At 39.4% G+C, this 16,714-nt stretch overlaps 2 protein-coding genes across 2 annotated transcripts in view; both read right to left on the reverse strand.

Annotated features, from left to right (window-relative positions):
• Window positions 1-43: 43 nt before the first annotated feature.
• On the reverse strand, window positions 44-7,474 carry slc35a3a (solute carrier family 35 member A3a). The gene is made up of 8 exons (XM_051904063.1): window positions 7,079-7,474; window positions 6,039-6,261; window positions 5,579-5,733; window positions 5,374-5,496; window positions 4,961-5,135; window positions 2,003-2,121; window positions 1,698-1,831; window positions 44-1,561 (listed from the first exon to the last, which is right to left on the reverse strand). The coding sequence occupies exons 2-8, from the start codon at window positions 6,226-6,228 to the stop codon at window positions 1,471-1,473; spliced, it is 987 nt and encodes a 328-aa protein (XP_051760023.1). The 5' UTR covers window positions 6,229-6,261; window positions 7,079-7,474; the 3' UTR covers window positions 44-1,470.
• Window positions 7,475-7,826: 352 nt separating this feature from the next.
• The window catches only part of notch2 (notch receptor 2), a 54,816-nt gene continuing 45,928 nt past the window's right edge, over window positions 7,827-16,714 (reverse strand). The window contains 11 exon segments of the mRNA XM_051902549.1: window positions 7,827-10,063; window positions 10,065-11,332; window positions 11,441-11,538; window positions 11,625-11,772; window positions 12,571-12,893; window positions 13,013-13,166; window positions 13,257-13,347; window positions 14,314-14,518; window positions 14,620-14,762; window positions 14,860-15,210; window positions 15,539-16,050. Coding sequence (XP_051758509.1) covers window positions 9,901-10,063; window positions 10,065-11,332; window positions 11,441-11,538; window positions 11,625-11,772; window positions 12,571-12,893; window positions 13,013-13,166; window positions 13,257-13,347; window positions 14,314-14,518; window positions 14,620-14,762; window positions 14,860-15,210; window positions 15,539-16,050 — 3,456 coding nt within the window. The 3' untranslated portion in view covers window positions 7,827-9,900.

Here is a 16,714-nt window from a genome sequence, read left to right on the forward strand (position 1 = left end):
TGCCATATGGGATGCACAGACTTCAAAAACAATATTACCGATGCTGGTCTTCAGAGGTCACTGTAGAGTTTATTGTTTTTGTGGTTCACAGTGTGTTTTGAAGGACTCGAGAAGCTAGAGCATCCTGACTGCTCAAAAACATGGATCTGAATGCCCAACTGTATGTGAGAACAGAAAAATCTTTTTGCCTTTTTAATTGATTACCTTTTTCAAGCTGTGATTGCATGCATTGTTTTTACACCTTCTGAACCAAATGCCAAGCCTCTTTCTTTTAAATTTTGTGCTGCCCTGGTGAAAATGTATGTATTGTTTGAAAAAAAAAGAAGAAGAAAAAAACAGCTAATTAAACACCTGATTTATTATTACTCCTCACCAGATACCAATATAGCTTCACACATGGTGCAAAGTCGCTAAAGAAGCACTTCCTTGCATATATAATGGAGTAACTCAAGTATTCTTTGTTACGGAGCCCTTAAAGGGACATAGTCATTTAAAAAAATATGAGATTGGAAGAAAAATGGTTTTGCATTCTCTCACAAATATTTGCGTTCCTCCAAGAGGCTTTGCGTTTGTCCGCAAAACTTGCACAAAAGTTTTTTGAGTGAATGCAAAGTTTATCAGGGGAATGCAAAACTTTTGCAAGCGAACGTAAAAGCATTGAAATCTATTTTTTCCTCCCATCTCATATTTTTTCCATCAACATGTTCCTTTAGGGCCTCCATACTTACATATTGCCTGGTGATAGAGGTAATCCATAAAACAATCTGTAATCACCATATCCCACAAACTGACCGGCTAGCATCATTATCATAAGTCTTATTATCATCATTTCATTATATAATAATATCAAAAGTTTACATCATATTCAAAAAAAGTACATTCCCTCAATTTCTACGGCACAGAATCTAACCCAGCATCCCAGTCTATTAAAATAACATAAAATATATTTTTGTAGGACTTAGGCAGTTTGAATAATGACACAAAAATACAGTGATGCAACGACCCCATCAGTAATCTAATATTCATTGGTAAATTTCTGTGAGATTCAAGTTTCATTTATGGCAAATTACTACGGGCCACTGTAGCGATCCAAAAGCAGCCATTGCCCCTCAAAGATGAACGGAAATTAAATGATTGAGAAGAGCTAAACGAGTTCTGTGCTCAAGTCCTGATCCAGAAAAAGGTCACAGCGCATCCAGAAACATTTGAAGATGGCACGTTATGAAGTGTTTTTATCCATCACCCATTAATGAGATTAGCGCTGATGAATGTTTTCAAGCTAAAAGAGAGTTTCACTGAAACCCAGAGCATTTCACCCAGTGTGCTTCAGCTCAGCACTGCACAGCAGTGGCCCAGCCTGTTATCCAACCTTGAATCAATCCTTCTTTCCCGCTCTCTATGCCTCCTCTCTGTCCTTCCTCTCGTTTCATCCCTTTGTTCCACTCCACTTTCACCTCATCCATCCATTTATCATGCTCTGCTTGGGATGGTTGCTGGCTTGCTCTCATAACCATAGAGAAACGTCGCCATTATGACAAATACTGCGCCCAGGAAGAACACACTGCACGGGAGAGAAAAACAAGTGCTTTTTTTTATTACGTTCATTTCAATTAAATTAATCTTTTTTAAACTTAAATCAGTTGAATTTAAAGCATTTATTGATCACAAGACTTTAAAAAAAAAAATTTTGTTTTTACCTGGTAGGCTCAAAATCCTCAAGCCAGAAATATGAAATTAATGTGGAGAGGATAATTGAGAGTGATGTAGCGAAGCCTTTCAGTATATTGTCAGCATACTTGATGACAGCAGCTATCACAAGCCCTCCAAGAGCCTGTGGGAAAAAAAAAAAAAAAAAAAAAACTATTTATATTGTTGCACATTAATGTGTTGCAGGAGAACAGCAGTAGCTGTTCGTTGTTAATGAGGAAGCAGTTATCAATTCTGACTTACATGTAAACTTTTGTACTTCACAAGTCTTGTACTGCAAAGTGTTCAAGCTCACCTGTAGAGCGACCACAATCCAGGTCACCATGTTGTAGCCCTGGAACATTCCGTGTTCTTGGACTCTGTCGCCATCGTAGGCCAACATCCCAAAAATCCCAAAAACCAGGCCAAACATGCCTGCACACAGAGGATACACATGAGATATATCACAGCACTCAGATATGTACAGTCATACAAGGAAAGTACAATAGCAGAATGGTCATTCACCATTAATTTCTTTTGAGACAAATAAAGTGAGTAGGGATATATATATATATATATATATACACACACACTCATATTATAATTAAGACTTCAAACTATTGTAATCTACACTATTGTTCAAAAGTTTAATAAATATATTTGATCAAAAACACAGTAAAATGGTAATATTGTGAACTATTACAATTTAAAATAGCTGTTTTCTATTTTAATATATTATAATGTAATTTATCCCTGTGATGGAAAAGCTGAATTTTCATAAATCGTTCTGATATGCTGATTTGGTGCTCAAGAAACATTTCTTATTATCAATGTCTTTCTTAATAAAATCATGTTTTTCAAGATATTATGGCCTGGTTTCACAAACAAGGCTTAGACTAAGCCAGGATTAGGCCTTAGTTCAATTAGGGCATCTAAGTAGCTTTTATGAACATGCCCTATAAAAAAACATTACTGGTGTGCATCTTGAGACAAAACAGATATATTTTAAGATATGTCAGGGCAAGTTACTTTCAGTTAAAACAGCTCAAACATGCATTTTAGTCTAGGACTAGCTTAAGCCTTGTCTGTGAAACCGGGGGTATGATGAAAAGAAAGTTCAAAAGAAGAGCGTTTATTTGACATAGAAATCTTTTTTAACATTATTAATGTCTTTACTGACACTTTTGATCTATTTAATGCATCCTTGCTGAATAAAAGTACTACAAAAAAATTAGCCCAAACTTTTGAATGGTAGAGTATAAACACAAGGGAATGAATAAATGACTTCATTCTGAGAAAATAAATTAAATATTTGTGATAAACTCTGAGATGATCAAATTATATGTTATCAAATTATCTTGGCACTCATTGAAGAACAGGGATGCTTTTTTTGGCTTAGTTCACTGCAATGAACAGAAGTTCACATTAGGAGGTGAATCACTACAGACGCTCAATTCACACATTGGCAGTTATAAATAAACCTTAGACTGAGACTCCACATGGCAAGAATGAAAACACACACACACACACACATATACATATTCGTTTTTAGCTCCTGAATGTGACATCAGACTGTTTATGCAAGGATTCTTGTTGAAAGAAATACAAATTTCAGCTGTATGAAATATGAGAACATCTTTAGGAAATACAGATTATACAGAAGGTCAACAGACTTCTAGTTTAAAAATAGGTTATGTGTGTCATAGTGCTTCATGTTGTCAGTTAATTGTCACCTACCTAAGCCTTGTGAAGTGTTAATTTGATCTGAACACCAACATGTTAAGATTGAGGAAAATGATCATACATTTCTACCCAGTCTAAAATCGGTGCCCTTCGTGAAAGGAGGTTCTACATATATACTAAAACCACAATTTATTGAGTGACTTTATATGCAAATCCCTCTAGTACAGTGGCCGGCATCTTTAGGCAGGTGTTTTGGCATTGGCACGCATAGATATAGCCACCGATCACAGTGATGCAGTTTGATCTGCTTTTTTTGTTGCTTTTTGGTCTCAGAACAATACTTTGTACTTAGTAGCTGTTAAAACACCATTTGACGTTATATAGGTTCCCAACCCCTGATTTAGTATAATGATATTTAATAGGAACTTAATTTTACATAGCAGGAGTTGTAAAATTAAATGTAAGCAACAGATTAGCAATGCTCTTTGCAGAGAGATTCATTAAAAGTCTTGAATCTAAGGCTATGATCAAACTGCAAGCCGATCTCTTTGTGTGGCTGTTCACTTTTTTTGTTTTTAAATGAGGCCAATATCAGCGAATTTGTACGCAGGTGATTAGAAGGATGCAGACGAGGATGTAGAGAAAGAGCAACGTTTTTCTTGTATAGTTTTCCCTCAAAGTAATACTTATGAGTAAAACAGCTAACTATCCCTCCACTGACTACCTTTGCTGTCGTCTTCCATATTCACTGAGCAACCAAACAACTACCACTTTGTAAAATCTTTGGAGTGACTCCCATCAGTGCAGAATTGTGATGAATCTTGATCTAGAGTGATGTAAAAGTCGCATGAATTCCGATATGACTGTTAAGACTGAGGTCACACTGCAAAACAACAGACCTGTGTCTGATTCAGGACCACATATGGAAGTGGCCCAAATCAGAATCGAAAAGATTAGATTCGGTGTGGTTTGTATGGAAGCTTATTTCCGCCACTGAATAAAAAATAAAAAAGGTATAATTGTGACTTTTTATCTCAGAATTGCGTGATATAAACTCACAATTGCGAGAAATAGTCAGAATTGCGAGTTTTAAACTCATAATTGTGCATTATAAACTCACAATTGTCAGATATAAACTCGCAATTCTGAGAATTTTCTCTCAGAATTGAACTTTATAACTCTCCATTGCGAGTTTATATCTCACAGTCGCGAGGAAAAAGTCAGAATAGTGGGTTTATGACGCGCAATTGTGAGTTTAAAACTCGTAATTCTGAGAAAAGAATTCAGAATTCAGATGTAAACTTGCAACTGTGAGAGAAAAAAAGTCAGAATTGTGAGATAAAAAGTCACAATTACCTTTTTTATTTTTTTATTTATTGGCTGAAACAAGCTTCCATAGGTTTGTGCTGTTCACACTGTTATGGGAAAAAAAAAAAAAAAAAAAAAAAAAAAAAAAGTTTTGTGGATTTGGGCCACTTTGCGTACAGTCTGAACATAACCTAATTGAGCATAACTGACCCACTTTTGAACGCAACTCAATACAGAGATGTTCAGGATAACATAAGATCCATTTTCTTTAAAACATACTTACCAAGCTGGATGTTTCGGACCCAAACACTCTGCTTGGTCTCTTTAAGGATCTTCTCAAAGTAGACCCCAGCAAACCCACTGGAGCAACAGGCTACCAACACGGCCACCAGCCCCACAAACTGGGAGCCTGTAGTCAGCTGCTCTTTCTGAGGGTCTGATGGGGAGTCCGATGGCCACTGTCCAAACAAACAATCATGAATTACATTAAAGGATTAGTTCACTTCAGAATTAAAACTTCCTGATAATTTATTCACCCCCATTTCATCAAAGATGTAAAAGAAAGAAAGACATAAACATCTTGGATTACATGGGGATGAGTAAATGATCAGGAAATTTTAATTTTGAAGTGAACTAATCCTTTAATACATCAATGATTCCAACAAAACAGTTAAACTCTAATCAAAGTATCTTTACCTGTACAAGTGCAACCCCGGACATAAGAATTAGCAGAGACAACCACTGGTACACCCCGAGCCTGCGACCCAGCATTGACACAGAAAACAGGGCTGTGGTCAGGATTTTCAACTGGTATGTCACCTAGAAGTGCACAGGACAAATAAAAAATATATATGGGCGATAACCATAAAAAAATGCAGCTAATGGATGGATACTGACTTACCTGGTAGGTAGCGGCATCAAGGTTGGACAGTGCCACGTAGAGCAGGTTATTCTGTAGCGTGTAGATCCCTGAAGGAATCGCCAGCTTCAGCGTCTCCATAGGTTTGTGTATAATCTCCTGTCTCAGAATACTGCTCAGCGCTCGGCCGCTGTAACCTGTTCCACACAGATATAGCAGTTACCCAGCAATAATGAATCAAATTCACAGTTGTTCCTCCCTGATGTAGTTAGACAAAAAAATTTTAAGTAAGTCACAAAGCAAAACAGACTATGCAAATCCAACCCTGTGCACAGAGATATTACATGGAATTTCACAATGCATTTACTATCATTTCTCAATACAGTCACCAACTGACAGAGGTGAATGACTTTCTAAGAACTCCAGTCAGACTTCATTCTTGAGGTGCTTTCAGGAAAAGATACTTAAATCTCAAGGAGGAAGGAAGCACCATGAAACTTACTGTGATCTTTGAAGACGAGCCCCACACAGGTGAGGATCTTGAGAAACTCTGCCACCACCACGGCAGAGGAGGCAAGGTAACGCGGCCCGTCGCCCTGTAAGGTGCGCGAGTAACGCATGGTAAGCACCAGGGATGTTGTCTGGAACACCAGGACCCCCAGAGAGAGGTACTTAAGCTTGGCTGATGCCATGATGACAGCCTCTCACAAGGAGACCAGGACAGACTGGGGTGACATGAGGCAGAAAAGGGCAAAGAGCAGACAGATGTTGAAATACAATGTTGTCCCAGCTGGGTCTGACAAGCAAGCTGCTCTGTAAACATTAATGGCCATAAACAACATTGATGTCCAGAGCTATATAGTATCCACACAGTATAGTGTCCTTGACCAAGAAATCAAACATGAACCCTGCAGTTTACTAAATTTAGGACTTAAATGTTGAACATTTAAAGGGATGGATCAATCAAACATGAAAAGTGTGTCATTATTTAATCACCCTCATGTTGTTGCAATCCTGTCACACTTTCTCTCTCGAGCGGAAACACAAAAGTAGACGTTAGTCAGAATGACAGGCTCGGTCACCATTCACTTTCAATGCATCGTTTTTCCATACAGCGGAAGTGAATGGTGACTGAAGGCTGTCATCACCTTTTGTTTCCAAGGAAAAAATGAAGTCAAACAACATAAAGGTGAGTAAATCATGATTATCACACTTAAAAATATCTTACAATTATTTACATCACTTCTGGATGAACTATTCCTTTAACTGAAGAGTAAAAAAATATAAGGAAAAAAAAATATTCAGACATTTTAGCTACTGAAATATTACATATATTAAACATTATTTCAGAAAATTTTTATTTCTGCATTTACTAGTTAAGAAATGAATAAATAAATGTAACTGACAAAAAAAAATTAAAACAACAACAAAAATGTCTATATTTTACCGCAAGTCACAATGACATGGACAGACGTTTAACATAAATCTACGATCTCATTTAGTTTTTAGACTTAAATATCATATATATTTTCATAGCCTCACCTTTTCAGAAGACTATTGCAATAATCCGGAAGAGTTGCAGTTTGTGAGTAGGAGTTTGAAAGCAAACATAAACTTCAAAACCCAATCAAAAATCCATCCTCGCAGATTCTACACAAGCTGAATCTACACACAGTGAGTTAAATAGTTCAGTACTGTCTTATTTTGACAGTTGAACACTAAGAGCTACTGCTGCTAAGCTATTATTTGAGAAAATCAACCGTTCCGGGTATCCATTGCGCATGGCCATCTGCTATACGTTTTACTCATGGCGGATTCCCTCATCCATCAATAATGAAAAGCAGACTGTCAAGTGGAGTGCAAAAACCTTCATATGAATCTAAACAATCTTGCAGTACTTCCTAGTGTGTTGTTGTTTCGATCTTTTGATTATGAGCCGTTGTCGCCACCTGTCGGTTGGCGGACAGAATGATCTTCAATTTATTTCGAAGTCGAACTGGACCTCATTGAGAAGTGTACAATTCACCTCATTTTCTTTCATATATTAATCTGATATGGCGTTTTTGATGATTGTGGTATAAAATATCCTTTACTAATGTCAATCAGTCTAATACATAATAAAATTCAACAATATGATAGATAGATAGATAGATAGATAGATAGATAGATTTGATTTAGCATTTGATTGACAGGCACTAGGACTGTAGGTTTTTCAACGGTTGAGAGTGAATGTTGATCGAAGGATGGGATGTTTAATGACCAACGGCAGAAAGGGACTCATTTAGCCAGATCAATTTGTAAAGGCTTTCCTTTATTTGTTTCACCTCTATTTTAATCATCAACTGTCTTGGATTATTTCCAATACACAAGCTTTTGTTCTTTAAAGCACAGATTTTAATCTACAAAACACTAAGATGAAACATTTACTTCATTCTAGTATACTGTATGCATATATTTGGTGGACAGGAAAAGATAGTACAATAGGCATTAAAAAAAAACCCAAAAACATAAAATTATATACAGCACATATAAAAATAGCTTTGCATAACATTTGGGTGACAATACGATTCTCCAAAAGCTTTGCTTTGATCTTTATTTGGTGGACTAACACCCTTTAAATTCTTCAGACTTTAGTACACTAAAGATCATACTGTTGAGGGCCCTTAAGTGCTACAGGATATCAACTGTTTCCAAAAGGAATATGCCATATGGAGCCTATAGTACATAAATGTTTCTATTTGCATAAGCACACTCTCTTAATATTGACCTTGAGCACACACAATATTACTGATCCACCCATCTGAACAAATACAGCATAAGCAGAAGTTCATAAGACCTTAGACAGTATTTTATCACCACTCTGGCTAATGTATGCATGCATTTCTAAATACTATTATGAGTGTTTATTTGGCTTTTAAGAGACCCAGGGGCTTTATTGTGCAAAACACAGAAAAAGAATGTGATTGTACTAATCGATTTTATAAAGCTTTGCTTGAAACACAAAACAGAAAAAGTTAAACAGTACATTTAGATTGTATAAAGTATTCTAAATTATGAAGTGATTCAAACGGTTGCACAGACAGGATGATTGTAATTGGGAAAGAAAATACATGACATGTATTTAAAACTCATGTAAATAAAAGGTACAACAACTTCAGAACAAGTTAAACTGCTTAAAACAATTAATATACAGTAACACAAAAAAGCAGAACAAAACAAATAAAATAATAACAATGGGTACAAATATGTTGTAAAAGGCACTGATGATATTACTTGTCTAAACATTTCCTTTTCCAAAAAGGCTCAAAGGCTTGACGATGGCTGCTGGAATACCTCTTCAAACCTCTGTCGTGTTTGTGTGGCCACTGAATACTGCATACCATTTCAAAAGTAACAAAGTGGAACCCATTCATATTTACACAACTCCTTTTACCTCTTTTAATCATTGGCAAGGCAGAGGATAAACCGTAACAGACAACACATAAAAAACATTTAACTATTTACACCACAGTTTAGCACTGAACCACACATGAATGAGATGTATGTGGGTGGGCATGTGTTTGGAGTAAATCCATGCTACCCAATCACAAAAAAATAAACAAGTACCACCAATTCATTTAAGAAACATTTCATCACTACAAAAAAAAAAAAAAAAACTGAAAACACATGAAAGCTGACCCATTATATAAAAAATATTATTTAAATTATCAGTTAAAAGGATAGTTTACGCAAAAATGATTTTTTTTCTTCCATTATTCATTATTTACTCACCCTGGTGTCGTTCTAAACCTGTAGCACAAAAGATACTCATTTTCTCTTTATACAATAATGGGGTTCAAAACTTTGACTTTTATTGTATATTAAAAAAAAAAAAAATTCAAAATATCTCAGAACGTCAGACAGGTTTGGAACGTCATGAGGGTGAGTAAATGATAACAAAATGTTCACTTTTCCGTGAACTATCCCTTTAAAGTTGGTACCAACTAAGCATATCTGACTTTATCATCAATAAAAAATGATCAAAGAAAGATGGCAGATTAAATGCGAAAATTTCCTTCAAAACATAAAAGGTTTGACTAAAATTTGAAATAAACATCCCCAAACTGAGGACAAAAACCGACCCCTTAGCTTGGCAGTGTAATTGTCCACTGGTATAAGTGCCTCAGGTCGTAGATGGCCGTAAACAGAATTCCCGAGTTGTTAAAGCTGTTTCTGTTAAGTTCGGGGCTCCTGTGGGATAAAATATTCAGGCTAGAGGGAATTTACGATACGCAAACTTCACAGTCAACATGCAGCGTGTAACAAAGACATGGAGGGTGGAAGAAGGATAGTTGGCCACTCCCTTGGCAGCTGAAGAGAGAGAATCAAACCGGCCGTGCAATTAAACTCAAAAGGTCCGAGTTACTACGCATACACACTGCTGCGCTGGGACTGCTGGGACTGCGTCGGCTGTGCGGCCTGCGACGGGGGCTGCAGCTGGGCTTGTTCAGGAATGTGTGTGTGGCGGGAAGGAGGCAGTGTGTGGGGGTTTCCTAGAGGGGTGGGGCTTGTGGTGACATCGGACCAGTCTGAGTTGGAGTGGGGGGACGAAGAGGACCAGGGGTCGGGCGATTCGGGCGAGGGGGTGAGGTAGGGGTGTTCGCTGGGATTGTGTGTTGGATGACCAGGGGTGGTTCCCTCAGAGCCTGCGGTGGCATAGCTGTGCTGGGAAGGTGGAGTGGGATATTTATCCACGGGGCTCTGGCGTGGCTGATAGGATGCCACCTGCCGTGCCTGGCTCTCTGGCAGCCCGTGAGGAAGCGCGTGGTTGTGACCGTGAGGGTGCGGAAGGTTGTGCGACAGGCCGTGCTGCATTCCCACGTCTGGAATGGGGAACATCATACCCTGGTTGCAGTGCAGGTGCTGACCTTGCGTCTGATTTTGCCCCTGCGCCTGTATCTGCCCCTGCTGCGCCTGCTTGAGGAGGCTCTGCCCGCTGCCTGTCGCCATCATCTGGAAGGTGACGATGGGTGGCAGCTGTTCACGGCTCATGGTGACATTCATCGGGGTGAGCATGCCCGGGCTGTGGTGCTGCTGCATGCTGGTGTGGCCTGCGCTCATCTGGTGGGGTGACATGAGGCCAAACATGTGGCTATTGTAGCCGTGTTTGGCCAGACCCACCCAGCTTTGCTGCTGGCCTAACATGTGACTTACAGGGGGCAACATGGGCCTTGTTGTTGGGCTGCTGAGCAGAGGGGGAGAATTTGCTGTACTGGAGGCAGCCACGACCTCTCCGGCGTACGAGTGTGGAGATTCCAGGGAATCCACAGGTGACATGGTGACCGAGCTTTCTGAGAGACCGCTGGCTGCTTTGGTGACATTTCCTCCGGCTCCGGGCACGGCCACCACACTCGGCCCCTCTCCTCCGGCTGGCTTCTTCCGCCTCTTGGACTTCATTTCTTTCAGATCTTTGGCTGTCCCAGCTGCGACAGCACTTGCTTTTCCTCCTGCTCGCCGATTCTTTTTGCCCTGCGGCCCTGGACGCATGCCGATCATGAATCCTGTGCCATTTGTTCCACAGACCATCGAGGAGTGTCCTCCGCCATTGCCCACGTGATTAGGCCCGGAGTGTGGGCTGTGCACCAAGTTGTACTGGTCTAGCAGACGCACAATGTCATGATGCATTCGTTCTTGCGCAGTGTCACGAGGCAAGCGGTCAAGATGGTCGGTGATATCACGATTTGAATAATGATCTAGGAGAACTTGGGCCGCTTCAAAGCTGCCCTCTCTGGCAGCCAGGAACAAGGGGGTCTCCTCCTACATCACAGAACAAATAAAATTGAAGTGGTTGGCTGACACACAAAACATTTGTGTGTTTAAAAAGTGATTAAACATGCACATAAACAAATAGACATGAAAGAGTACCTTGTTGTCCTGCATGTCTCGATTGGCTCCATTCTTCAGTAGCGCCAGAGTGGCTTCTACGTTATTGACAGCGGCAGCCCAGTGTAAAGCCGACTTGCCTGAGGATGAAATGAGCATGACAGAATTAAACAGGGGGTTTTATTTCTTTTCCATTTATCAACAAAGTTCTTTACTCTGATCTTACCATGGTCATCCACTGCATTGACGTCTGCATGGCAGTGCACCAGTTCCTCCACCATACCCTCCACTGCCAGTCTGGCTGCCAGGATGAGTGGTGTGGTGCCGTCATTCATACGAGCATCAAGATCCGTGGCACGGTTCCGGATAAGAATCTAGAGTAACACGTAACAGTAATGATTTTTATGTGCACACAAAATTCAGAAAATGTTTTCTTTCTTTTTTTTCACAAACTCTGAATAGAGATATAAACATTACTATCTGCATACTACACTAGCTGTGCAAATATATTATTACATAAACATTTTTCCACAATGCATGAGCAGAAGGCCTGCAGACAGGTTATTCAGGAAACAAATACTATAGGAGTTCCAAATAATGAGTAGATAAAGTAGTTATCAGAATAGACAAAAACACACTGATCTAACAGTTTCATCACTATATCCTTAAAGAAACTGGTGGGTAACAATACATTTTAATGTACACATTTTAAGTTAAAAGTGAATAATACTGAAAAATTTCCAAAGTAAATGCGGACTGATAACAAATTTAATATTTTTTCATATACATTACAATTAAACAAATTCATAAATAAATAATAACTGTTATAAATAAATAATTAATAAATAAATAATACTGTTTTATTATACCTAAAAAAAATAATAATAATAAAATACATTTTATAAAGATTTCACTAATAAAGAGTATTTTTTGGCAATAAAAAATATTTTGTTTTTGTTTTTATACTATTTTTAAAAATATAATTTAGATTTGTTGTATAGCATAACTATATGTTAATCACTTTTATTTATTAATTTCCATGATTTTTCTAGGCATGGAAATCACTATTTTAAAATTCCCTGATATTTCTAGGTTTTCCGAGACTGGAAACCCTGAAATTCATTATGAAGTTAGGCTTAGCAGGGCATGTGTGTAGAAGCACATCCCCTTACCTGGAAGACTCCTTGGGCATCTGCTGCCACGGCCGCATGGAGAGGGGTGCGGCCCATGTTATCATGAGCATTGGCATCAGCACCAGCATCCAACAGTCTCTTGGCAGCATCTGCTCGGGCATATCGTGCAGCGAGGTGAAGTGCCGTCTCTCCGGTGCGATCTGTCTGGGCATTGAGCGACGCACCCTGGCCAATCAAATCGGTAATGACGTTTGTGCCAGGCTCGTCAGCGCCACTTTCCTCCTCCTCCTCTCCCAGCATGCTGCCACAATCGGGGCTGCTGCCACTTCGTAGAGATGCCAGCATGAGAGGAGTGAAACCATCTATAAGCATGACAGAGAATACAGAGTAAGTAAAACTTTTAAAAGGAAAACAAAAGGGCAAAAACATTATTTCCTCATCTACCCAGATTGTGAGCAAGAAAGAATCTCAGTTCATTAACCTGGTCCTTTAACATTGACATCCAGGCTGTCCATGTCTATGTCTGCCTGAGGGGGTGTGAGTGTGATGTCAGCAGCTTTGTGATGCTGCAGGGTCCACTCTCTCCTGTCCACTCCTCCATCCCCTCCAACAGGAAGCAATGGCTTATCCTCCATCTGTGGGGTTGGAGGGATGCATTTAGATGGATCATAAATACAGAAATCTGTTACTGTCATCTTCAGGGCAGTGGAAATACCGTCTCTTACCCTGGGTTTTTTAGGTAGATGATCATCCTCTGACCAATGATGGGTAGAGCTGCCATCCATCAACCCTCCATCCTGTGACTTCTGCATGCTCCTAAAAAAAAGTGCAGGATAGAGGAGAAAGGAATGATTAGAGATGCCACCTGAAATGAACAGATTAACAGAAGCATGTAAAAAAGCTTCAGGCACCACATGCTCAATTTGTCACATTAGCGTTAAAAAACTTCCTTGTTGTGTCCAAAAACTAATACTTCTGTACTATATAGAATGCGAAAAACAGTACGCTAACCAAATACATAGTATTCGAAAAACAGTAGGCAAAAAAGTCTCCGGATGACTTACTACTTCCGGCAACATACTGAAGTGCTCATTCAATAGACACTTTACTATCCCATGAGGCCACGGGAGAGGATTTATAAATGGACATGAAGCGACGCAACTGACGCTGGTAGGTCATGTGACAGTAACAACATTGCAGATGCAGTACGTCCGAATTTCATTCATACTATATAGAACATACTTTTTTAATGGTCGCAAAGTAAGTTCCAATTCAAATGTAGTACCTACTCTGTATGCAGTAAATGACATGAAAGAGAAAGATATGAAATTGCCCAACGTGTCAATTTAATAGAAGCCAATATAATTTAAATGTGCACACTGTCACATTGTAAATACAACTAATAGTAGTGTATAACATGGTTGAGACTGGGTCAGAATGATTATATTTATGAGATGAATGCACAAGAATGTTGTTTAGTGGGAAACCTGGGATTTTCCTGGGGGTTTCACACTGAAAAATAAACAACATATATTTCCTATAATTCTCTGTGGAGGAACAAGAACAATAAAATCCATAAAGCTTACATTATACACTTACATCAGTGCTAAAAAACATCTTTGTCAGTACTTGAAAACTAAGATAGAAATATAAAATTGACGAACACTGAACGAACACTGTCACATCATAAAAAAAACTTCCAAATTATTAATTAGGAGCTTCCCAAAAGGACTTGAAGGCAGCAAATCTGAGATCATTTTGGAAGTTTAGGTGCACACTCACTTCATGCCAAAATCATCCTGTCCTACTGGCTCTCTCCGCTTGCCGTCATTCTTTGCTAGAAAGCCGTCAGGAAGCCATAAAGTCCCATGCTCGCGTTTGCGCTTGGCAGCCAACACACCCAGCACCAAAATCAGCATGATGATAGCTGCAGCCACGGCAACCAGGTACAGGAGAGTAGGCACAGGGATAGGTACATTTTGATCGCCTGAGGTGGAAGAGGTTGATAACAAAGATTATAAAGAGAGAACAACATAGTGAAAAATACAATTGCATTTTACTGTAACCCTGTTTTGTTAGTTCACTTACTGCTCACGGAGTAGACGGGGTACGGCAGATCCAATATCAAGTACTCGGCAGCTATGAAGGCCGCAGCCTGGTCTGCACTGGAGATGCATTCTTTCGAGTGCTGAGAACACTGTCGGTTGTCAATCTCCAGGTGAACCTTTGATCTAAACCATGGAGACATCCAAAACCATGTTAATTTATAAAAAAATACAACAACATTAGGGTAAAGACAGTATTTTAATTTTTAGGCAAGGAACATACCCAATAATCTCCTTCTCCAGCTCTCGTTTTCCACGTTGCTTCATAGCAGCGATACCATTTTGAATTTCATTCTCCTCAGTTCCGTAATATGCGTACACCATAGGTTTCTTATTCGCATCCAGCTTCACTCGCAGGTTGGTGTGGAGGAGCGTCCCCAAAGAGCGCAAGAAACCCTTAAGGTCACCCAGCAGCTCCTCAGGCTGCAATAGCACCACAATCACCAGTGTGCCATCAGCTAGCTTGGGAGGAGTGTCTGTGGCACAGTCCAGACCATCCCAGCCACATGCTTCTGTGTTGCAGCCCTGGTTACAATGACCATTGGCGTAATGATCTGCACAGTATTTGTCATATCTAAGAAGAAATTAAGATAAAGAAAGAGATAGATGGGAGTTAGTGACAATTAAATCTAATTACAGTGAAATACAGTGCGTGCAAACAGTAGTATAGTAAATAAATGTCACAAGGCTAGGGATCCAATAGTATATAAATAATATACTGTTATATATAAAATGTAAACATAAAATATTAATATATAATAATCATAATGTTACAGTACAAAAATACAGTAAAAACTGTAATATACTGACATATAACATCTCTTTAGGAAATTTCTTTATCTTTGCAATTTTCTCAAAGAAGTGCAGTGATCGTCTAGTGAGATTTACACTGGGACACATACTTGCAAGTGTTTGTCGATGTACGATTCTGGCATTCGAAGCCATCGAAGAGGCAGCCTGCATTGTTACACTGTGGGTCACAGCGGCCATTATGGAATAAGTTCCAGCAGGGTTCTGGTGTCAGGCAGTTCTTCCAGGGATTGTCCCAATGGAGCGTACAGTCGCCTCCATCCCACTCGCACTCTAGGTTCTTACATTGCGGGTCACATACTTTGTCTCCCGCCCGCTCTTTACACTCCAAATAAGGGCAAGAAGGTTCAATCGTTTGACAGGTCGGCCCACTGAAGCCGGGTGGACACCGGCAGCTCAACTTGTTGGAATCATCTGGCATACAAGTGCCACCGTTTTGACACATGCAGCGTTTTGTGCTGCTCTCGCAGTGCTGTCCGGTAAAACCCGTTAGACATTGGCACTGCGGGCGACCCTTTATCTCCACACAGTGTCCGCCATTCTGACAGCGCAAACTGGCACAGGGGAGCATCTCATAATCCCCACAGTTGAAGCCAGTGTAACCCTGAAAGAGCCACACAGAGGGCATCAGATGTCAAAACTAAACCAAATCACAGCGCTACTTTACAATTAAATGACTGGAGGCTAGCAAGACAGCAACAGTGAAAGGAGAGAAAAAGATGAGTTAAAAGAGGAAATCAGAGTTTCACTTCGTACCTGATTTATGCAGCCTCAGTCTTTAGTGAAAGCATGAGAGTAAGGAGAGAACAAGCAGCCTTGAGAAAAGGAAACATTTTCACTCAAAGCAAAGCAGAGTCAAGCAAAGCAAATGCAGCAGTTAAAGGTTGTAAGAGAAATGTAGGAAAGCACAGTAAGAGACACATTAGTCATTAAAATAACCCTCCTCCACCTCTCAGGGAGCAGTTTGTGAAAATTAGATATAGAGGCTTTATGTATTTACCAAAATTAGGGAATGCTTCAGTACGATAGCAGTTACTGTCTGATATTACAGATTTTTTAAATGTAGTCATATTGGCCAATTTTGGAAATTTAATTGTGCATGCTCATGTTCTCTGTTTTTACATTTAAATTACCTTTGCCGTCATCCAATGCTTGCTTAAAATTAATCTTTAAAAACACTAATAACTTAATAACAGTGTTAACTGTCATTTTTAGCAAATCTCGAAATTAATGTACATTTTCATAGTGTAGATCAAGGGTCTCCAAAC

The sequence above is a fragment of the Ctenopharyngodon idella genome, chromosome 8 (genome assembly GCF_019924925.1).
Source record: "Ctenopharyngodon idella isolate HZGC_01 chromosome 8, HZGC01, whole genome shotgun sequence".
Classification (NCBI taxonomy): Eukaryota; Metazoa; Chordata; class Actinopteri; order Cypriniformes; family Xenocyprididae; genus Ctenopharyngodon; species Ctenopharyngodon idella.